Source organism: Trichechus manatus, unplaced genomic scaffold, assembly GCF_000243295.1.
Source record: "Trichechus manatus latirostris isolate Lorelei unplaced genomic scaffold, TriManLat1.0 scaffold00374, whole genome shotgun sequence".
In the NCBI taxonomy this organism is placed as follows: Eukaryota; Metazoa; Chordata; class Mammalia; order Sirenia; family Trichechidae; genus Trichechus; species Trichechus manatus.
The window spans coordinates 386,619-411,829 of record NW_004444310.1 but is presented as its reverse complement, the minus strand read 5'-3'; the positions used below and the strand labels follow the sequence as shown (position 1 = coordinate 411,829).

At 40.3% G+C, this 25,211-nt stretch overlaps 1 protein-coding gene across 1 annotated transcript in view; it reads right to left on the bottom strand.

The window, feature by feature from the left end:
• The window catches only part of LOC101360823 (placenta-specific gene 8 protein-like), a 42,485-nt gene extending 22,998 nt beyond the window's left edge, over positions 1-19,487 (bottom strand). Inside the window, exons 1-2 of the mRNA XM_004390974.2 lie at positions 19,402-19,487; positions 2,374-2,502 (exon numbers count right to left, since the gene is read on the bottom strand). Coding sequence (XP_004391031.1) covers positions 2,374-2,473 — 100 coding nt within the window. The 5' untranslated portion in view covers positions 2,474-2,502; positions 19,402-19,487. The remainder of the gene's footprint in view (positions 1-2,373; positions 2,503-19,401) is intronic.
• Positions 19,488-25,211: the final 5,724 nt, after the last annotated feature.

The following is a 25,211-nucleotide window of genomic DNA, read 5'->3' as shown; positions in this document are numbered from 1 at the left end:
ATGTGCAAAGACCTGGAGTTAGAAAACCAAAAGGGAAGATCACGCTCTGCATTTTTCAAGCTCAAAGAACTGAAGAAAAAATTCAAGCCCCGAGTAACAATATTGAAGGATTCTATGGGCAAAATACTGAACAACATAGGAAGCATCAAAAGAAGATGGAAGGAATATAGAGAGTCACTGCACCAAAGATAATTGGTCGACGTTCAACCATTTCAGGAGGTAGCATATGATCAAGAATCGTTGGTACTGAAAGAATAGGTCCAAGTTGCCCTGAAGGCACTGGCGAAAAACAAGCCTCCAGGAACTGACGGAATACCAGTTGAGATGTTTCAACAAACAGATGCAGCTCTGTAGGTGCTCACTCGTCTATGCCAAGAAATTTGAAAGACAGCTACCTGATCATCCAAAGAAAGGTGATCCAACCTAATGCATAAATTATTGAACAGTATCATTAATATCACAGACAAGTAAAATTTTGCTGACCATCACTCAAAAGCAGCTGCAGCAGTACATCAACAGGGAACTGACAGAAATTCAAGCTGGATATCATTGCTGATGTCTGATGAATCCTGACTGAAAGCAGAGAATACCAGAAAAGTGTTTACATGAGCCTTATTGACTATGCAAAGGCATTCGACTGTGTGGATCATAACAAATTATGGATAACATTACAAAGAATGGAAATTCCAGAACACTTAATTGTGCTCATGAGGAACCTGTACATAGATCAAGAGACAGTCGTTCAAACAGAAGAAGGGGCTACTGCGTGGCTTAAAGTCAGGAAAGGTGTGTGTCAGGGTTGTATCCTTTCACCATACTTATTCTGTATGCTGAGCAAATAATGCGAGAAGCGGGACTATATGAAGAAGGTGGCATCAGGATTGGAAGAAGACTCATGAACAACCTGCATTATGCAGATGACACAACTTGCTTGCTGAAAGTGAAGAATACTTGAAGCACTTACTGATGAAGATCAAAGACTACAGCCTTCAGTATGAATTACACCTCAACATAAAGAAAACAAAAATCCTCACAACTGGACCAATAAGCAACATCATGATAAACGGGGAAAAGATTGAAGTTGTCAAGGACTTCATTTTACTTGGATGCACAATCAACGTCCATGGAAGCAGTAGTCAAAAAATCAAATGATGCATTTCATTGGGCGAATTTGCTGCAAAAGACCTCTTTAAAGTGTTAAAAAGCAAGGATGTCACTGTAAGGACTAAGGCGTGCCTGACCCAAGCTATGGTGTTTTCAATCACCTCATATGCATGTGAAAGCTTGACAATGAATAAAGAAGATTGAAGAAGAATTGATGCCTTTTAATTATGGTGTTGGTGAAGAATATTGAATATACCATGGACTTCCAGAAGAATGAACAAATTTGTCTTGGAAGAAGTACAGCCGGAATGCTATTAGCAGCAAGGATGGCAAGACGTCATCTCACATGCTTTGGATATGTTACCAGGAGGTGTCAGTCCCTGGAGAAGGACATCATGCTTGATAAAGTAGAAGGTCAGCAAAAAAGAGGAAGACCCTCAATGAGATGGATTGACACAGTGGCTGCCAACAGTGGCCTCAAGCATAACAACAATTGTGAAGATGGCACAGGACTGGACATTGTTTTGTTTTGTTGTACATAGGGTCGCTGTGAGTCGGAATTGACTCGATGGCCCCTACCAACAACAACAAAAGCTAAAAAAAGAAAACGCAATGTTCCTGAAATGGAACAATCGCAAGAGTTACAAGAATAGCACTGAAAGCAGGAAAACATAGAATCAGCCCTGTGGTAAATGGAAGAGGTAAATAAAAGACAAATTGGAGAAACATGTCAAGAACAAAGTCATACTAAAGAGGTAAAAAAAAAAAATTAATAAGAAGTGATTAATATAGAAAAGGATCACAAACTCCAGGCCAGACAGGTGAGATAAATGAGGGAAATAGGTTGGCAAAAACCTAGTGAATAGTGAATTCTGGGTGTAAATATGGTAAACTGGAGACTGAATGCCTCTTTTAATGAGTTGATTAATACTCAGCAGCTGCTGACCTCTGCCATATGAGAGTAGGGCCCATCTTTCCAGAATTTTCAAATTTTCAAGAGAAGCGCGAAATCTAGATTTTTATGTGAAATCTGATTTTTATTGGTTTCTTACTATTTTAAAGTTAAAGCAAGAAATACATCAAGAGGCTCATGCCATACAGGCCCAACAAAACACATCTGTGAGCTAATTCCACCCATTGACTTCCAGCTTGTGACTTCTGGGTTAGAGATTAAAGCATGGAAATCAACAAAAGAAAAAATATTTTTTATGATGTCGGTAATTTGCATCATTATAATCAAATAGAGAGTAAATAACTATGTGCACTTACAAATCCCTATGTCGTCACAGCAGTCAAACACGCCCGTTTGCCAGTCACTAACAGTCACAACCCTTGTGCCATGTTGTGGTTGCGAAATAATTGGATTCATTTTCAAGGCTAAATTCAAAATGTCACTACCTGTGAAAACACAACAAAAAGTATTAAACACCTCACTGTATTGATTGGATATAATATAGATAACAGTTCTAGTGATATAATGATTTGTATCAGTTATAAAATATATTGATATAATGGAGACACCAGTTATAATCGTACAATAATTCATATCAGTTATAAAATATATTGATGTAGTTGCTGTTGAGGCATGTGAAAAGCAAAAAGCAATTATTGATGCTGCTTACGTATAAAGAAACACCTCACGAGACTTGTTTCCTTGGTTCAAAGGCCTTAGCGTCATGGTTTCATTGGTTATTGCAGACAATTGGCCTAATATTATTGTTAGTGTTTCTGTTCTACCTCCTAGTTCGTGTATGGTTCCTGGGACCTTAAAAAAACCAGATGGTGCCCAGATACCATTATTGAATGTTTTTGATCAAAGATTCTATAGCAAGATCATGATCAAAAGAAGAGGAAACATGAAAGATTTGCAATTCTCCTGAAATCTAGATTTCTGGCTTTCATGGATCTTGGGGTAACCTACACAAGCCATTGCCTTTGGGTGTCCTTTTGAACCTCGAGCTTTGAGAAAAAAAACTGGTTTCTGAAGCCACTTTTGAGTCAAACAATGGTCCAGATAAACTAGTAAGACCGTTTTGCTCTGGGTGTTGTGCTTTTTTTGAAGATTTCAGTCTGTTTTGGGAAACTGACTGCAAAGATCAGACCGAGAGCTATGCTTAGAGTAAATCAGTAATTAATTAGTCTTCAAGACAATGTTGTATAAAACATCTGTCTAACGTTTGTAATCCAATTGTCACCCCCTTGCTATGCAGAAAATTATGTATATTAAAGAAACCAAGTTCTCAGAGGAGATTGACGTCATGGCTCAAACTCCATTTTGTCTTAGGCTCCACTTCTGCTTCTGAGAAAATGACCCATGACTGTTAATAGGTAAACCAGGAAGGGGCATCTTGTCCTTGGGAAGAATACTTAGTATGTTTTAAATAGATTAACCGAAGACCTCCAACAGGAAAGATCCATCCTGTATGATCTTGCTAATCATGTAGTCTCTAATGGAAACTTGTTTGTCACCTGCAAATATTTCTATGCCTTCTGTTTCCTCTAGACAAACTTTGTGTTCTCCTTATAGGTATATGTTTTTGTGTGGTGCATCCAACTCTACTAGTTTAGATGATCCCTTTCCAACTGACAGTGAGTGAATTTACGTGGGCCATCTCTTGTTTAGATTCCTGGTGAACGCTTGGGCTATACACTTTGGGAACTTTAGGATTATCTTTAGATATTCGTAATAATGATGCTAGTAAATATCAGAAAACCTGTTGCCATTGAGTGGGTTCCAACTCACAGCGACCCTATAGGACAGAGTAGAACTGCCCCATAGAGTTTCCAAGGGTGATTGGTGGATTCAAACTACGACCCTTTAGTTGGCAGCCATAGCTCTTAACTGCTGTGGAAAGGTAATGTTAAATTGTTACACATTGTCAAATGAGAGTCAGAAGAAAATCCATTGGTCCACCACTCAGGGTGGAGTTGGTCATTTCTAAGGGCTTTAATTCCTATTTATGGTGTGGTAGAATTAGAGAAATTTATTAATCACTATGGCAAATGAATTTGCTAATAGGATGCAAACAAAACAGCGATCTCTGACCTCATCAGCCAAGGTGGCATTAGATAACTGAATAGTTTTAGAATTGTTATTAGCCCAAGAAGGTGTAGCCTGTGCTGTAGCAAATATCCCTTGTTGCATTTGGATGAATAACACAGGAGAAGTAGAACAGGATATACATAGAATTAGACAGCAAGCTATTTGATTACACACTATAACACCCTTACAAACACTGGATTTATTTGATTTGTTAAAATCAGGAATAAGTACATGGGCTAGATCACTATTGCAAGGAATAGTAATATTCTTAATCCGTATCCTGATAATATTAGGCATAATAAAACTTATCGTCTATTGTCTTGCGCACTTAAAAGGCAAAAAAAGGCCTGGGACTGAAATGTTGATATATCTTGACTATGCTCATTTTGGCAATGTGATTGATGAGAACGTCGCTCTTACTTAAGATCCTGATGAAGAACCAGATGGCATCTGGTGAAAAACCAGCACCATGAGTTTAAAGAGTCTGCTGTGACTGCCATCTAGGAGTCCGACTATGTATTGATCATCGATGCGGTATCTTCAATCTCCAGTCAAAAGGAGGGAGTGATTTAAGAGATAAAATTGGAGCCATTATTCCCTGTCCTTGGGCATAAAGAATGTTATCCAGCTGGAGTTGGACTCACAAGGACTCACAAGGACACATCAATTGGGCCCAGAGGTATAAAGAGAATAGCTAGGACAATCTTGGAAAACATCTTTTAGGGAATTTTTCACACAAACAAATCATAAACCGACCACAAAATACCCACATATTTTCCACTCATCTCTTTTTACTAGGGTTTAGTAATTAGCAAGATTTTGGGGACCAATGAAGACCCTCCTGACTGTCGTTACTGAAACCTGTACCATTGATTATTAAGAAAAACAATTCAAAATGTAGAGTCACAGTGATTTAGCAGTTTTTAGCCAATCTGTGAAAAAGTGGAGCTTTCAATGATTTTACCCATTTGTAATGTTACTACATACTGATGATTCTGTGATGTTCCTTGGACTCAGACAGACATGGCTTTGGCAGCATGCTTTTCCATTTCCCACTTTTGACTCATTGAACATATGCTGAATTAAACCTTTCTTTTTGCTTTGCTATAACTTTGTGGTGATTTTACCCTAGAACAGACTAATGCCACCTGTCTTTCAATACATGAGTTCTCTTACCTAAATAAAATGTTTAGAATTATGTTTTTAAAACACACTAGTATATATGTGTCATGGATGTATATACGTGTTTATAGATTTTACATTGTGCTACCTCTGAATATTGTGGATAAATCTATACTGGGCAGAAAAATAGATGAGCAATTATTGGTTTTTTAACAGATTCAAAACATTTTAATTGTGATAAAACATATATAACAAAAAATTTGCCATTTTAACCATTTTTAAGTGTACGATTCAGTGACATTAGTTACATTCACCATTTTGTGCGACCTTCTCTATGATCCATTTACAAAAGTTTTTCATCACCCCAAATGAAAACTCGGTACCCCTTCAACGATAACTCTCCATTCTCCCTCCCCCCAGCCCCTGTAACCCCTAGTAACCTTTTTTCTCTATGTATTTGTCTGTTTAGATAGTTCATATAAGTGGGATCATATGATATTTGTCCTTTTGTGTGAGATCAGCAGTTCTTAAACTTTAATGTGCACAGAAGTCATTGTTAAAATGCAGATTCTGATTCAGTAAGACTGGGTGGGAGCTGAGATTTGCCTTTCTAACAGGCTTCTAGGTGGTGCCAACAGAGCTGGTCCCAGGCCCACACTTTGACTGACCAGAGCATAGATCATGGTTGGGAACTGTGGAGACAAACGAACAGGGGTTGAAATCCACTTCGCATCAGCTGGGTGTCCTTGGACAAGTGAACTAACTTCTCTGAGCTTCAGCTTTGACATCTTTCAAATAAGTATAAAAAAGATTTATCTCATTGGCTTATTGTGTTAATGTTATAAAATCCACTGCGGTCGAGTCGATGCTGACTCATGGCGACCTCATCTGTTACAGAGCAGAACTGCTTCACAGAGTTCTTTTGGCTGTAAACTTTATGGCAGCAGATTGCCGGGTCTTTCTTCTGTGGTGCCATTAGGTGGGTTTAAAACACCAACTTTTAGGTTCGTAGTCGAGCGTAAACTGTTTGTGCCAGGGACCTGTTAATGTGATAAGTTACGTAAATAATTTGTTATTGTTGTTTGGTGCCATCGAGTCAGTTCCGACTCACAGCGACCCTATAGCACAGAGTACAACTGCCCCATAAGGTTTCCAGGGAGTGGCTGGTGGATTCATACTGCTGACTTTGTGGTTAGCAGCCAAACACTTAACCACTGTACCACCAGGGCTCCTTTAACGGTATGAAAAATCTGGCAGCACAGCACCCAAAAGGACAATGACAGTGTGGTGGGACAGGATAATCAATGGATTAGAAATTGGAAGTCTTGGATTTTAGGTATTGCTGGTATTTGGTAAGCTCAATAAGGTAATGTATCTGAAAGCATTTTGAAGGCTGCAAACTACTATACACCGTGAAGCCTGTGAGAGTCGGAACTTGACGGGACTGCCTTGTTTTTCCTCGTCTTGCAAGTTTTCTGCCCTTGGCAGGGTGCAGTCTTTCCACTTTTCTATCGATCTCTATCAGTGGAAAATACTGAGTTTTCCTTCTCTGACAGGTTTCCACGTTACACATGTTCCAGCTTGCACAGGTTTTACTGGACATGAGAGATAGTCCAAGTATCAGTGAAAGCTAATGGGGCAAACCTGAGTGCAATGTTGATAATGACAATGGCTTACACTTGTATAAAGCACTGTACTTTTCAAAGCATTTTTGTTTGCTTGATCTTTAATATTTACAGTAGACCAGACCACTCAGAGTGTTAAGGCTGATCATAATACTCTTTTTACTACAGATACCAAAACTGAAGCAAAGAGATTAAGTGACAAGGCCAAGTAAAAGTCCAAGTAAAACCTTATGGGGCGGTTCACTAGTCTAACCTCTTTATTAGTAAATGAGGAAATGAGGCTCGTCTCATAGAAGTTAAATGACTTTACTGAGTGCTGGCCTCTTGTCCTCTTCCCAGTCTCCTCAGGGAGAAGATATGGAGAATATCATGGTTACGTGATTACAGAAAACAAAAGATGAGAAAGTGGACCCAGCAACACAATCTAGTGTTTGAGAGCATGGGCTTCGGCTCGAGACACCAGGGTTTTAATCCGATCTTTCCCATTAACTGGCTATGTGACCTTGGGCAAGTTACTTCACCTCTCTGAACCTCAGTTTCCTTATCTGTGAAATAGAATGTTAACAATACCTAGGCTGTCAGGAGGATAAAATGAGTTAATATTTGAAAAGCCCTTAGAACGGTGCCTGGCACATGGTAAGCATCTCATGAATATTTGTTAAATAAAAGATAGTACTTGGCCCTGGAGGGAAAAACAACACAGTTTCCCTCCCTTCACTCTCTCCCAGATATTGTAAGATGTGGGTAGCTTTTCTACAAGGCTAGGAAAGAAAGAGAAGGAAGCAGAGAATAAGTCGCATGTCCAAAGTGACAGAGTGGCAGGGCTAGGATTTGAATGCATTCTATGGGACTCCAAAGTCTTTCTTCTTTTTTTCACTGAACTCTTATTGATCAAGGATTATAAATTCTGGCCAGCTGGAACAGGAAAGCCCTGTTTAGAAGTAAATGGCAAGCATTCTCCCAGAGTGTTCCTTCTCAGATAATTTTGGGACTATATAAAGGTAGACTGTGATTGACTTTACGTCCTCTTTCTATTTTTACTGTTTTGAAGCCAGTCACTCAAAAACTTTCCCTAGCATTCCATAAAGTAGGTTTAGATGTGCGGTTCTCAACCAGGGGTTCTTTTATTCCAACCACCACCCCCACCCCGCCGAGGACATTTGACAATGTCTGGAGACATTTTTGGTTGTCACAACAGGGGGAAGGGGGGGCTACAACCTCCTAGCGGGTAGAGGCTAGGGAAGCTGCTAAAGACCCTGCAATGCACAGGACAGCCCCCACCACAAAGAATCATCCACTGCCAATTGTCAATAGTGCCAAGGTGAGAAATCTTAGTTTAGACAACATCAACAGAATTATGAAACATGAACAACAGAAGGGATTCTAAAGGTCATCTAATCCAGTTTCCTACCAGATGCATAAATTGCAGTAGACCTGACAAGCAGCCCCTGTGAGGAATGAAATCTAAGACATCACTTCTTAGTTCCAAAAATGTCCAAAATGCAAGTCCTGGAACTCAGGAACTACTGTGTGATTTCAGTCTCCCCACCAATTCAAGATTTGTTCATACCGTGTTCGGAAATTCCTCTTCCATGTGGCAATTGTGCTAGGCCCACCACCTCACAGCCTGCCTTTTTCTCTTCTATTTGTTGACAGTCTAATCTACCCATTCTACTACTTTTTTTCTCCCTAAATAAACTTTTAATTGAAGTATAACGTACATACATTAAAGTGCAGAAATCATAAACATATGCAGCTTGGTGAATTTTCACAAAGAATTCTTATAATCACAACCTGAATCAAGAACTCAGATATTACTAGCATCCCAGGAGCCTTCCTTATCTACCTCTCCGCCCCAATCATTATCTTCCATCCCAAGCTAGCCTCTACCCTGTCTTCTAACATCAGGGGCTAGTTTTGCCTGTGTTTGAGCCTTATGTATATTGAATCGTACATTATTCTTTTGTATCTGGTTCTTATGCTCAAAATTATCATTGTGAGATTCAATCATGTGGTATGTAGCAATGTTTCATTCTTATTGAGGTATAATATTCCATTATATAAATATACTATAATTTATTTATCCATGCTATCACTGATGGACATTTGTATTGTTTCCAGTTTGGGCAACTATGAACAGCGTATCTTTTGTACATATCTTTTGGTGGACATATGCATACATTTCTATATATCTAGGAGTGGAATTGCTGACTTCTTGAGAAAGTGGTTGTACCAATTTGCACACCCATCAGTAACATATGACAGTTCCAGTTGCCCCACATCCTTGCCTATACTTGGTATTGCCACTACCTTTCTTCTTTTTAACCCAGGGGTTGTTAAGGAATCAGGGAAACAAGAGCCTAGATTTAAGATTGAAATTAGAAATTATGGTCCAGTGATTAAATAGGGTCGTCATACTTAGGGTAAAAACAAAACAAAACAAAAAAAACCACAGGGCACCCAGTTAAATTTGAATCAGTATGTCCCAAGCAATATTTGAGACATACCTGTTGCCATCGAGTCGATTCCAACTCATAGTGACCCTATAGGACAGAGTAGGACTGCCCCGTAGGGTTTCCAAGGAGTGGCTGGTGGGTTCTAACTGCTGACCTTTTGGTTAGTAGCTGAGCTCCTAACCACTGTACCACCAGGGCCCCATTTGAGACATACTTACACTAAAAATTTGAATTTTTAAATTAAAATTTTAAATTTGAATCTTAGATGAACAGATTTGTGTGTGTGTGTGTTTGAGACATGTTTCTATTAAAAATTTATTTGTTGTTCATCTGCGATTCAGATTTAACTGAGCATCCTGTATTTTATCTGGCAAGCTTAGTAAGGGAGGGTTGGGCGCATGACTTTGGTGCTGAGGTACCAACAGTGGACAATTTCCCTTTCCCCTTGTTTACAGGGATGGGAAGTGGTAGGGAGGAGGCAAAAACGATGGGGCTTTCCTAGGTTGTGCAGGAAGCCCTCCTCCCACCCCCCAGTAGTGATCAGAGGCCAAAGGACCCTAACAGCAAAGTCAGTCATTATTTTCCCAGGAGTTTCTATTGGTGGCAGCAGTGACTTATTTGATTTTTACCTAAATACTTAAACAAGCATCTCCTCTGGGAGCACACAATTGTTTATTCATGGATGAAGGAAGGAAAATTGAAATTTCTTGAGCAGTGTCTCCTACCAGGTTCCATGTTAAGCAATTTTATGTATGTTATCAAATTCTAACCTCACACCAATCTTTTCTCCTATTTTGAAATCTTGGAGAAGTTAAGCAAATTGACCAGGTCCAAAGCCAGGCCTAGTTAAGGCAAAGTCTGTGCTCTTGCCATTGTACCAAGTCCCCTGCCTTTTGGAAGGAGTTTTATCCTCCACAAAGGCATTGCCATCGAGTTGATTCCAACTCACAGTGACCCTATAGGACAGAGTAGAACTGCTCCATAGGGTTTTTAAGGCTGTAAATCTTCACAGAAGCAGACCGTCACATCTTTCTCCTACAGAGTAGCTGGTGGGTTCGAACTGCTGACCTTTCGGTTAACAGTAGAGTGCTTATTTATTACCTGCACCAGGTCTTGCACCACCACCGCTACCACCACCACTTGCCGTTGAGTTGATTCTGACTCATAGTGACCCCGCATGTGTGTCATGGTAGAGCTGCACTCCATAGGATTTTCAAGGCTGACTTTTCAGAAGTAGGTTGCCAGGATTTTCTTCTGAGATGACTCTGAGTGCATTGAACCTCCAATCTTTTGGTTAGCAGCCTAGTGCATTAACTGTTTGCACCACCCAGGGACTCTACTGGGTCCTGCACTGGACTCTATTTCTCTTGACCAATCCTTGATAGGATCAAACAAAACAGCTGAATACTGAGTGCCTCCCTGGGCTTCCCAGAGCTCTTAATTCCCTCTATTCACAGCTCCTCTTCTCTTCTGTCCACCTCCTGGCTTTCAATCTCCTATCAAATAATTCCATGGGTACTATGCAACCCATTCATTTCTCATCAGGGCTCTTAATTTAATTTCTGGAACAAGAAAGGTAAAATAAAGTCAATTGAGAAGACCCCATATTTTAGTACCTATATTAGGCCAGCCCCTGTGTGGCACAAATGATTAAGTGTTCTGGTATTAACTGAAAGGTTGGAGGTTCAAGTCTACTCAGAGGCACCTGGGAAGAAAGGCCTAGTGATCTGTTTTCCAAAAACCAGCCACTGAAAACCCTATGGAGCACAGTTCTGCTCTGATAGACATGGGGTCATCACAAGTTGGAATTGACTTGACAGCCACTATTTTTTTTATTAGGCCACAGCTGGGGAAACGTTCCCTTCTCCTTTATAGACTGGGAGTAGTAAAAGGAGGTTCTTTCATTTAACAATATATGGCTTCCAGGCTCATACCCCTACATGCAGCCTGCTTCTTCCGGGTTCCATTCAGACACTGCTTTTCTCAAGGTAGCACCCTGCTTCTCGACCTTCCCCAGCACCCAGAAATCCCACAGCAGGCCTGTCTTTTGGCCTTGGGTCTGAGTCTGCATTCTGGAGCCAGTTCTTCCCCCACTCTTCCCAGCACCTCTGAGTCTGTAGAATTTTTCAGAGTCTCTGCATTGCAATAGGATTCTGCCTAATGTATCAATTAGGTCATTTCTGAAATTCTAGTCAAAATAATTACAACTCTCAGTTTTAAGGAGATGTGAAAAACGATTATGCATAGTTGCAGGTATGGCATTTCCTAATTTAAGATACGTAACTTCTTTAAACAAAAATGCTGCTCTAAAACTTCTTTTCTCATGTAAAAAAATGGTACTCATGCCTGATAATGTGTAAATCCGGGATCCTCCCAGGAGTACTTGTATTCTCAGTAGTGCAAGACTGGAAATTTCTCTGACACCAGGAAATTTCACTTTATTTTCCTTTCATCAAGAAGGCAAAATAGACTTGACTCACTAAAGCATTTAATTGGGGGCGGGGTGGGGTGGGGGTAAAGAGCAGAAGATACATTAGGCTCTTTGATGCCTCCACTGCCATTCTTTCTACAATTACAAATCTCTCTGGTAACCTAATTTAGTAAGCTTCTTCTCTACCTTCATCTTATAAATTGTTCAGCTGGTGTCAGACACAGAGGGTTCTAGGGGAAGACTGCGTTTTTACACCCAAACCCTTTGGGCCTGACCTCTGAAGTTCTTCACAACATGATCCACCCTATTTTTTGGGTCGTTTCTGCCACCATTTCCTAACCTTATCTGGCAAGTCAGATTCCTCACCACTCTGCAAGCATTCTCTCTATACTGTCCTGCTGTGAGTTCCTGCTTCTTCTCTGCCTGTGACATATCATCTCAAATGCCACCTCCTCCGTGAAGCCATTCCTAATCTTCCAAGCTGGGTTTGCCTCTCGCTCTGCTGAACTTGTGGAACTCTTCCATGATGTGGTGGAGAGCCCACTGGACTTGGGATTCAGGACACTGGGCTTTCATCAGAGCATTGATGCTTGCTGTCTCTGTGCCTTTTCTCTAAAACATGATAGTATCTTCCCTGCCTTCTTCCCAGGATATTTGAAAAAACTATACAAGCATCAGATATGAGACCTAGATATGTGTATTCTAAGCACTTATATTTTCCTTTTCTTAATTTGTTTGCAGGTTTCTCTGAGGGCAGATAACTGCGTTTCAGTCATCTTTATGTTCCCCAAAGATAGTGGCCTGCGCATAGCCTAGAAAATGCTAAGTGCTCCATACTTGTTTATTTATTCATTTATACCAGTGGTTTACAATCAGGGGTGATCGTCCCCACAGGGGACATTTGGCACTGTCTGGAGACATTTTTGGTTGTTATGACTTGGGAGGAGAATGCTACTAACATCTAGCGAGTAGAAGCCAGAGATGCTTCTAAACATCTTAAAATGCACAGAACAGCCGCCCACAATGAAGAACTATTTGGCTCAGTAGTGTTGAGGTTGACAAACTCTGATTCATACCCTCATCCTGTTCTTAAAATTAGACTCTTATCTTCCTTCTAAGCAAAGTCAAGAGGCAACACAAAAGTTCAGGAGATTGACCATGTCAATAAAATAAAAACACAGTGAGACCTAGAAAATTTCTTACCTAGGCCCCCAAAAAGGACATGATACCTTTTCAAAAAGGAAAAGCTGGTAATAGCATCTCTACAATAAACTGAACTGCAACTTTCCTGAGCACATTGCTGTTGTTGTGTTGTTAGCTGCCATCAAGTCGACCCTGACTAACGGGGACCCCAGGATCAGATAGTTTTGATCTGTACAGTTTTCCCTGGTTGATTTTCTAACATTGGATTGCCAGGCCTTTCTTCCTAGTCTGTCTTAGTTTAGAAGCTCTGCTGAAACCTATTCAGCATCATAGCAACAGGCAAGTCTCTACTGACAGGCAGGTGGTGGCTGTGCATGAGATGCGTTGGCTGGGAATAGAAACCGTGTCTCCCACGTGGAGGGCAAGAATTCTACCACTGAACTACCACGGCCTTCGAGCACATTGTCTTGTTGTTGTGTTGTTAGGTGCCATTGAGTCATTTCCGACTCATAGTGACCTCATGCACAACAGAACGAAATACTGTCCGGTCCTGCGCCTTCCTCACAATTGTTGCTATGTTTGAGACTGCTGTTGCAGCTACTGTGCCAATCCATCTCTTTGAGGATCATTCTCTTTTTCGCTAACCCTCTACTTTACCAGATAGGATGTCCTTCTTCAGGGACTGGTCCCTCCTGATAACATGTCCAAAGTATGTGAGACGAAGTCTCGCCATCCTCGCTTCTAAGGAGCATTCTGGCTGGACTTCTTCCAAGACAGATTTGTTTGTTCTTTCCTAATGTAGGCTTAAAGGATACTGCTAGAGTATAATGCACTGAAAACAATCTATGAAAAGCCAACATGATTTTGTCCAAATACCCAGCTCTCTGATGATCTGGGATAATTCAATATTATTAATGCAGATTAAAAAAAAATGTTCAGAGGAACAAATGAATACATATTCTTTGACAATCGGTCATGCATAGTATTTTCACCAGCTGAGGTTAAGAATTGGGCAGCAGTGAAACGGAGTTATAAATCTTTGGTGAGAATTCGCGTTCAGACTCCTAACTAGGGATACTCATACATTGGGAACAGGCATGCATAAAAGGCAAATGTATTGTTTTAAAAATTAAGAACCACAACCAGGACGCACACCTGAATAGAAGGCAACGCTAGTGCATTATAAAGGTGTACCTGTGGGAAAGCCTGTGTCAGAAAACAATTCTGAGACTGCTTTAACCTGTGACCATATGGCTGATCAGTCCCAAAGTTCTACACCACTGAGCTTATGACAATCAAAGAATGCTGTAAAGCACCATGGAACCTAGCTAATTTTAGCTAATCTAACTTCCTGGTCAACTCTGTAGAGAAAAAAGAATTGCAATATAGAACCTTAGAGAAGGTAATGAGATGACCTTTAAATAAATTCCAACTATTTGGCCCCATTGTCAGACATTTTGATTCATTTGGTCAGGTTGGAGGGGTGAGGGGCCCTGAACTGGTATTTGTAATGCTTCCCAGGTAATTCCAAGGTGCAGGAAGGATTTGCTCACTGTATTAAAGCCAAAAAATCCAACAAGCCAATTGCTGTTCAGTCAATTCCCACTCACAACAACCCTATGTGTGTCAGGGTAGAACTGTGCTCCATAGGGTTTTCAATGACTGATTTTTTGGAAGTAAATCACCAGGCCTTTCTTCAGAGGCACCTCTGGGTGGACTCAAAACTCTACCCTTTCAGTCAGCAGCCCAGCGCATTTACTATTTGCGCCACCCAGGGACTTTATGTTAAAGGAAGTCCATCAGAACTGAGCAGTGAAGTAGTCCATGTTAAGCCGTTTACACAACAATAAAACACATTTTCCCTATAATTTCACATTTCCTTTGTCACTTAAAGTTTACCACAAGCACGTATAATTAAAACATTTAAGCCAAAATAATACAACCAATGCAGAAAATTTTAAAATTGCAAAAATATCATTGGAAAAAAATCACCACAAATTCCCCAATACAAAGCTAACCACTATTGACATTTCTTAATGTATGTCCTTCCATTTAATCCATTCATCAAAAATAATTAGTTCACAGGAACCCTTCTCATTGAGGCTGTTCCCAACCCTGGCAATAAAACCCTGTCTCCTGCTTCTCTTTCTGTTTGCTACACCTGGGGAGCAAGGATTCAGCTCTTTCAGAAGTGGTGTTTAACATTATGCTACAGCTTAACCTGGTTATCTGAGCAGTTGAAACCCTTACCATGTCTCTTGAGTTGGTATGAAGGGGCAGAGTCTATATAATCAAACTGAGAGTCTGGTTTGAGCCCATGCAGCTTGTCCCACAACGCCTTACTGTCTGCACAATCAGAGGCAGAAGTACTTTTTGTTGAATGAATGAATCTGCGTTACTTTTAAAAGTTCCAATTCATATGAAGATATCCTGAAAGCCCTCAGCTAAAATCAGGTGCCTTACTTATCACCCAGTTGCCACGGAGTTGATTCCAACTCCGTGGCAACTTCATATGTGTCAAAGTAGAACTGTGCTCCTCAGGGTTTTCAATGGTTGATTTCTTGGAAGCAGATCACCAGGCCACTCTTCTGAAGCACCTGTGGGTGGACTCGAACGTCCATCCTTCTGGTTAGCAGCCAAGCACGTTAACCGTTTGCACCACCCAGGGACTCCACTTGGTCCTGCACTGGGCCCTGTTTCTCTTAAGCAGTTTGAGCTGTCCTTGATGGGATCAGACAAGGGAGAAGAGGGTACCACCAGCTCCTGGACTTGCAGAGGGCTCAGTTCTAATCACGTTAGAGCCTGGTAGACCTGGTATCTGGTCATGTTCACAGGTCAGCAGACCTTTGGACATCTCAGATTTAACATCCTGGTTAAAAGAACCAAAACACCTATGAAATGCACTACTGTACTTTTAAATCTTGCTGTGACTCAAATTTGAGTTGGAATTACCTGTCCTTCATGGTCCTGTGAGCTGGAGAAGGTCACTTACTTGGTGAGTCAGTCCAGTTAACAGCTGCATCAACATTGGTACAAAACATCTCAAAGGCACTTGGTTGACTGTTTTTGTTTTTTTAACTTTTTTGGTAAACAGTTGACTTCGTTAAAAGATTTTAACTTTTGATTGGTTGTGGGAGAGAGGGGGGAAAAACAATGTCCCCGTAAAATGCCAACTCCTTGTGCTGATAATGGAAGTAAAGAGGTCTAAGATAGTGCTGGTCCTTAGCCATAGAATAGACAATAAAAACTTACAGAATGTTGAATTTGGGTGCTGTCTGCCGTCTATGACTTGGGCAAGTCCCATACAATATTGTATAATTTCAGCAAGCGCTCTATTGAATACAAATGGGTCTCAAAACTTCAGTGAAATGCAGTTATCTTGTGGTGTTCATATGAACCCAAGAAACATTTAAATACTGATAGAAACTTAATCCAGGAACAAGGCATCAGCCTGTGCAAACACTTGATTAAAAAATCTTTCTTATTCCTAAAACCTTCCTGGAGCATTGGTGGTTCAGTGGTAGAATTTTCGCCTTCCATGTGGGAGATTCAAGTTAGATTCCCAGCCAATGCACCTCATGTTCAGTCACCACCCATCTGTCATTGAAGGCTTATGTGTTGCTATGATGCTGAATAGGTTTCAGCAGAGCTTCCAGACTAAGACATACTAGAAAGGCCTGGCAATCTACTTCTGAAAAACCAGCCAATGAAAACTCTATGGATCACAATGGTCTGATCATAGGAATGGTGCAGGACTGGGCAGCATTTCACTCCATTGTGTGTGGGACTCCATGAGTTAGGGGCCAACTCAATGGCAGCTAATAACGACAACAAATAACAAAAGCCTCCAGATGTATTCTTTGAAAACATCACATATGCTCCAAAAGGGGTGGCCATTAACTTCACACAAATTTGTCTCCATTTTCATTCCCTCAGGTAAAATGTTATAGAGATTTGATGCTGAGTTCTTAAGAGCTAATTTCTCAATAAAACTAAAGATGGGAAACGGTGGCCCACGCAGTTCCTACTAGGTCCTGAGGGCTTCATCTTAAAAAAGTCTTGCCGTCAAGTAGATTCCAACTTATGATAGCAACCCTATAGGACAGAGTAGAACTGTCCCATAGGGTTTCCAAGGAGTGGCTGGTGGATTCAAACTGCCAGACTTTTGGTTAGCAGCCATAGCCCTTAACCACTTTGTGGCTGGGGCTCCTGAGCTTCCTCTACATTTCGGTAATACCTCCGCTCCAGCACTTTGCATTGTACTTAGGGCTGGATTTCCCAGGAGAGGACAGCAACCAACAACAACAAACTAAGCTCATGCTTAAAGCACCAACAAAGCAGCAGCAATAAAATAAAAGAAAAATTTGGAAAGATGTTAGGCTCCACAGTTAGTGTAATTATTTAGGAAAATGCTTGAGGAGTGTGGGTGGATGGCATACCATATATATTTTTTTTAATTTTATTGTGCTTTAGGTGAAAGTTTACAGAGCAAATTAGTTTCTCATTCAAAAGTTTATATACAAATTGTTTCATGACTTTGGTTGCAATCCCCGCAAGGTGTCAGTCCTCTCCCCCTTTCCACCCCGGGGTCTGAGTTTCCATTAGTTCAGTTTTCCTGTCCCTTCCTACCTTTTTGTCATACTATACATTTTTCAGGCCTCTAAAGATTTCTGTCTGGTCCTGGGTGGATTTTAAGCTCAGGCCCCTCTTGTCATCTGCGCTTCACAGGTACTGGTCATTCATCTTTTTAACCTAACACAGTGTACGGAGCAGTCAGACAATCACTTGGATGCTCACTTAGGTGCTCAGTAAGTGTTTTAAAAACATAAGTGAATGAATAAATGTATGAAGACAGAAATAGTAACTTTCACACACAGACACACAATTTTGGAGTCTTTAGACTAGACAATTAGACATCAGAAACACCACCTCCTACCCCAACTTCCCTTTTATGAAGGATCCTTGAGATGTGTTTGCTTTAGGCACCTTGGAAGTAAGAGGGAGGAACAAAACTTCTCTTTTCTCCTTTCTTTAAATTTTGCGAATGAAAGAGACTAATTATTCCCCCAACGTTGTAAACTATGGAGAGATGCTTTGGTAATATTGCTGATGATAACAAAACTACAAATCAGGAAAGGTAACAAGTGGCCAGATCATAATGATTTTTAAAAAATTATTCCCGGCATATGTTATGGATTGAATTGTGTCTCTCCAAAATACGTGTTGTAAATCCTAACCTCTATACCTGTGGTTATAATCCCATTTGGGAATGGGCTGTCTTTGTTATGTTAGTGCGGCAGAGTTAGCGTAGGGTCTATCTTGAGTCAATTGTTTTTGAGATATAGAGGAGATTAAACGCAAGCTAGCAAGGAGAGATGGAGGAACATTGATGCCAGGCCACATGAAGAGCATCCAGGAGCAGAAGCTCAAAGAGACAAGGACCTTCCTCCAGAGGCCACAGAGAGAAAAAGCCTTTCCCTAGAGGCGGCACTCTGAATTGGGACTTCTAGCCTCGTAAACTGTGAGAAAATAAATTTCTGTTTGTTAAAGCCATCTACCTGTGGTATTTCTGTTAACGCAGCACTAGGTAACTGACAGCATATAAAACAGAGACATTTAGAATTAATTTCAGACAATAAAATAATAATAAACTGGGAACTAAGTACCTCAAAATGACTGAAATATAAATCATGTCCCATTCCAGCAACTAATACCAGTAACAGGTCTTGAAACCAATAACAAAATAAGAGAGAAACTTTCCAAAAGGAATTTAGAATGTTCTTAACAGTCCTCAACAGTGATACAGTGATTTCTTCTTCAATGATTAAGAAAAATTTATGTCTCTTATGGAAAAAAAAATATCTTCTAGAAGCAAATCTTTAAGATGTCATGATAATCACAGGCTCTTAAGAGTCACTACTGCCAAATTTATTTAAAAGACAACTTCATGTTGCAGAAGTGTTTTTAAGATTCACCTAGGCAAATGGTTAACACCTACCACTCAATTCTTCCTTGGCTTGTGCTAGTTACATGATAAGCTCTAACATAAGGGGGGTTCAAACCCACCAGCTGCTACACAGGAAAAAGATGTGGTGGTCTGTTTCCGTAAAGATCCCTATAGGGCAGTTCTACTCCATCCATTTGCTATCAGTCAGAAATGACTTGATGGCAGTGAACTTAGTTTTTTTAATAGCTTATTACATTTTCTTACTGTGATAAAATATATAACATAAAATTTGCCATTTTAAGTATACAATTTAGTAGCGTTAATTATATTCACAATATTACGCAGTAATTATCTCTATTTGTTTCCAAAATTTTTCCATCACCCCAGACCAAAACTCTGTATCCAGTAAGCATTAACTACTTATTATTATTTTTTTAATACAAGGTTTTGTTTTTTTTTAGAAAGAGGAAGTAAGAGAAAGACAAAACGTTTACAGCACTGCAAGACACTTTACATTACAAAATACTTACCGCACGCAGGTTAACTACAGTGAACCACACTCCCAGAGCAACTAGGAGAAGCACAGCCAAGCAAAGAAAGGAACACTGAACTGCCTTGCTGAGGCAAGAATTCAAATAGGTTTTCCAGAGCTGTAATCAGCAGGGTGGGGTTGGAGGTGGGGAGAGTGAGGCCGCAGAACTGGAGGAAAAAAAAAAAATTCTTACCTTTGCTGAATTCACTGCCTCCAGAGCCAATGTTTTTCCACTTAAGAAAGTGGACAGTGCTTTTTGTCTCATTTCATTTATCTTATGTGACGTTTTCCTGACAACATCGTTCCCTTAGACAGCATCGTTTACTTATGGTTGTGTAACCACTCACACTTTATGAAGATTCAAGCTGTGTTAATTTATTTGTTGGGTTGTTAGGTGTCGTCTAGTCGGTTCTGATCCACAGTGACCCCATGCACAACAGAACGAAGCACTGCCCGGTCCCGCGCCATCCTCACAATCATTGCTATGTATGAGCCCATTGTTGCAGCCACGGTGTCAATCCATCTTGTTTTATTGATGTTTGCAGCTGTTTCTTCTCATTTTGAGTCTTGCCACATCAACAGATGAAGACCCTGAAAGCTTCACTCCAGCCACACCATTAAGGTTGACTCTATTTTGAGGAGGCAGCTCTTCCCGAGTTGTATCTTGAGTGCCTTCCAATCTGAAGGGCTCATCTTTTGGCACTACATCAGGCAATGTCGTGCTGCAACTAATAAGTTTTCACTGGGCTAGTATTTCAGAAGTAGACCTCCAGTTCCTTCTTCCCAGTCTGTCTTAGTCTGGAACTCCACTGAAATCATCCACCATGCGTGACCCTGCTGTTATGTGAAATACTGATGGCAGAGCTTCCAGCATCATAGCAACACGTAATCCACCACAGCACACAAAACTGACAGATGAGTGGTAATTTATTTATTTAGGATTCCTATAACTCATTTAGGGGACAGCGGTGATTCAGTGGTAGAATTTTCACCTTCCATGCGGGAGGCCTGGATTCGACCCCTGGCCAACGTACTGCATGTGCAGCTACTACTGGTCTGTCAGTGAAGGCTTGCATGTTGCTGTGATGCTGAACAGGTTTCAGTGGAGCTTCCAGACTAAGACAGACGAAGAAGAAAGGCTTGACTTCTGAAAATCAGCCAATGAAAACCCTATGGATCACAATGTGATTCAAAACCAATCATGGGGATGGCTCAGGACCAGGGCAGGACAGGATAGTGTTTCATCCCATTGCACATGGGGTCACCATGAGCTGGGGCTGACTTGACAGCTAACAATAACAAAATTCATTTATTTTAGGCCAGGCGACAGCTAACAACACAAAACTCACTTATGTTCAAGCAGTTAAGCCTCTTGAAACATGTTTAAAAGAACAAATAGGGCAGCTGGTCTTTGGTCTCAGAAATGCTAAAGAGTTTTCAAATTTCCTTTTTGCCAGGTTATTGGGCCTCATGTTCCAAGCTTAAGAGCTGTATCATGTAGACAAGGGGAGACACTGAAGTGTTGGACGCAGAGCGGGGATCCTGGTAAGTGGTACTTTGGAGCCATCAGTCTGGCAGCAGTGTGGAGACTGGGTTCCAGAAGGGCAAGGTTGACACCAGAGAGACCACTGCAGGGGCAATTTCACAGAGAGCAAAAGATGCAAAAGGGCTGAGCAGGGATGGAAGGAGAGAGGGTGGATTTAAGAGAAAATCTAAGAGGTGGCCATTCTCAGAAATTAGGTGGACGGGTGAGGGAGGGAATGAATCATGTAATGAATCATTAGATGTGTACATATATACACAATACTGGTACATATAAAAACCTCAATTGTTTCAGGAATTGCTGACTAAAAATTTGTTAGTTTAGCAGAGGTTACAAAGTCCTTCACGCCTATCGGTGTGACCCTAACAAGTTGTTTTTTCTTCCGTGATGTTTGAGCATAAAATTCGAATGACTCACATCATCAAAACCCTATTTTATATTTGTACAGAGGGAGTTGTTCCTGGAGGACGGACTTAAATAGAAAAAGGATACATTGGTACGTAGTATTTTCAGAGGAAAATACTCCTTCAACTATTAAGTTAGATAATGGCACCTAACAACATTAACAGTCACACGTACCATTGAGTAGAAAACTCAGTTGTTGTTGTTGCTGTTAGGTGCCATTGAGTTGGTTTCAGCTCATAGCAACGCTATGCACAACAGAATGAAACACTGCCCAGTCCTGCGCCATTCCCCCAGTCGTTGCTATGTTTGAGCCCATTGTTGAAGCCATTGTGTCAATCCATTTCATTGCGGGTTTTCCCGTTTTTTGCTAACCCTCTACCTTACAAAGCATGATGTCTTTCTCCAGGGACTAGTCCCTCCTGATAACATGTCCAAAGTATGTGAGATGAAGTCTTTCCATCCTTCCTTCTAAGTAGCATTCTGGATGTACTTCTTCCATGACATATTTGTTCATTCTGGGAGTCCATGGTACATTCAATATTCTTGGGCAACACCGCAATTCAAATGAATCAATTCTTCTTCAGTTTTTTTTATTCATTGTCCAGCTTTCAAATGCATATGAGACAATTGAAAAGTGTACAGACTGAATAGGTATGGTGAAAGGATACAGCCCTGACACACACCTTTCCTGATTTAAAACCACTCAGTGTCCCCTTGTTTTTTTGAACAACCGCCTCTCGGTCTATGTACAGGTTCCCTATGAGCACAATTAAGTGTTCCGGAATTTCTATTTTTTGAAATGTTTTCCATAATTTGTTATGATCCACAGAGTCAAATGCCTTTGCATAGTCAATAAAACACAGATAAACATGTTTCTGGTATTCTCTGCTTTCACCAAAATCCATCTGACATCAGCATGATAGCCCTCATTCCACGTCTTCTTCTGAATCTGGCTTGAATTCCTGGCAGTTCTGCTGCAGTCATTTTTTATTATCTTTAGAAAAATTTTTCTTGCATGCGATATTACTGATATTGTTCTATAATTTCCACATTCTGTTGGCTCACGTTTCTTTGGAATGGGAACAAATATGGATCTCTTGCTGTCAGTTGGTCAGGTAGCTGTCTTCCAAATTTCTTGGCATAGACGAGTGAGCACCTCCAGCACTGCATCCCTTTGTTGAAACATCTCAATTGGTATTCCATCAGTTCCTGGAGCCTTGTTTTTTGCCAATGTCTTCAGTGCAGCTTGGACTTCTTCCTTCAGTACCGTCGGTTCCTGATTGTATGGTGTCTCCTGAAATGGGTGAACATTGACCAATTCTTTTTGGTATAGTGACTCTGTATTCCTTCCATTTTTTTTTAATGCTTCCTGTGTCGTTTAATATTTTCCTCATAGAATCCTTCGATATTACAACTTTAGGCTTGAATTTTTTCTTCAGTTCTTTCAGCTTGAAAAATGCAGAGCATGATCTTCCCTTTTGGTTTTCTAACTCCAGGTCTTTCCACATTTCATTATAATATTTTACCTTGTCTTCTCGAGCCGCCCTTTGAAATCTTCTGTTCAGCTCTTTTACTTCATCATTTCTTCCATTGTCTTTAGCTACTCTATATTCAAGAGCAAGTTTCAAAGTCTCTTCTACATCCATTTTTGTTTTTTCTTTCTTCCCTGTCTTTTTAAGGATCTTTTGCTTTCTTCATGTATGATGTCCTTGATGTCATATCACAACTTGTCTGGTCTTTGATCATTAGTGTTCAAGGTGTTGAATCTATTTTTGAGATGGTCTCCAAAGTCAGGTGGGATATACTCAAGGTCATACTTTGGCTCTCATGAACTTGTTTTAATTTTCTTCAGTTTCAACTTGAACTTACATATGAGCAATTGATGGTCTGTTCCCGCAGTTGGCCCCTTGCTTTGTTCTGACTGATGATATTGAGATTTTCCATTGTCTCTTTCCACAGATGTAGTTGATTTGATTTCTGTATTTTCCATCTGGTGAGGTCCAGGTGTATAGTCACAGTTTATGTTGTTGAAAAATATATTTGCAATGAAGAAGTCGTTGGTCTTGCAAAATTCTATCATGCGATCTCTAGTGTTGTTTCTATCACAAAGGCCATATTTTCCAACTACAGATTCTTCTGTGTTTCTAATTTTTGCATTCCAATTACCAGTAATTATCATTGCATCTTGATTTCACGTTTGATCAATTTCAGACTGCAGAAGTTGGTAAAAATCTTCAATATCCTCATCTTTGGCATTAGCAGTTGGCGCATGAATTTGAAATAGTCATATTAACTTGTCTTCCTTGCAAGCCTATGGATGTTATTCTATCACTGACAGTGTTGTACTTCATAATAAATCTTGAAATGTTCTTTTTGATGATGAATGTGACACTGTTCCTCTTTAATTTGTCATTTCTGGAATAGTAGACTATATTATTGTCTGATTCCAAATGGCCAATATCAGTCCATTTCAGCTCACTAATGCCTAGGATATCGATCTTTATACATTCCATTTCATTTTTGACAACTTGCAATTTTCCTAAATTCATACTTTGTACAGTCCACGTTCCAATTATTAGTGGATCTTTGCAGCTGTTTCTTCTCATTTTAAGTCTTGCCACATCAACAAATGAAGGTCCTGAAAGCTTTACACCATCCATGTCATTAAGGTTGTCCGTACTTTGAGGAGGAAGCCCTTTCCAAATTGTATTTTGAGTGCCTTCCCACCTGAGGGGCTCACCTTTCAGCACTATATCAGACAATGTTCTGCTGCTACTAATAAGTTTTCACTGGCCTAGTATTTCAGAAGTAGACCTCTAGTTCCTTCTTTCTAGTCTGTCTTAGTCTGTAAGCTCTGCTGAAACCTGTCTACCATGGGTGATCCTGCTGTTATTTGAAATACTGGTCACATAGCTTCCAGCGTCACGGCAACAGGCAAGCCATCACAACAGGACAAATGGACAGATGCATGGGGAGAAAACTCAATATCAGCATAATAAATGCTGTTTTATTTCAGGCAACTAGTGCGTAAGGAGCCATGGTGGTGCAATGGTTAAGTGCTCAGCTGCTAACTGAAAGGTTGGCAGTTGGACCCAACTAGCAGCTCCACAGGATGAGGACCTGGCAATTAGCTCCCATAAAGATTATGGCCTAGAAAACCCTACAGACAGTTCTACGCTGTTACATAGGTTTGCTATGAGTCAAAATCGACTCAATTGCACCTAAAAACAACAAACAACAGTGAGTGAGTAATAACCACTGCATATATATGTCACTAAACCAATAAGGTGGGACATGTCATCCCTGTCCTGGAAGAAATCACAAGCTGGAAGCCAAGATAAACCATACATCCTGTGTGGAAATATCCTTAGGATCTTAAAAAGCAAGAGTTCATAAAGTTCTATGCCACTTTGTTGATCTAGGGCACATCCCTTAATAAAAAAGACTGTAATTTATTGAGTATCTAGTATGTGCCAGGCACAAAATTATTTAACTTTGACAAATGTATTAATATATATCTTTATCATTTGATACTCATAGCAATCCTATTTGTCATTATCTTCATTATAAAGATATGGAAGCTGAGCCCAGAGAAGTTAAATAACATGCCTAAGGGCCTTACAACTGAAAATTTGTGAGGGTGTAATTTGAACCCACCACTACCCATTTGTCATACTGTGGAGGATTCTGTGTTACCATGAAGCTGGAAGCTATGCCACCAGTATTTCAAATACTAGTAGGGTCACTCATAGTGGACCGATTTAGGAGGAGCTCCAGACTAGACAGACTAGGAAGAAAGGCCTGGTGGTCTACTTCTAATAATTAGCCAATGAAAAGCCTATGGATCACAACAGAATATT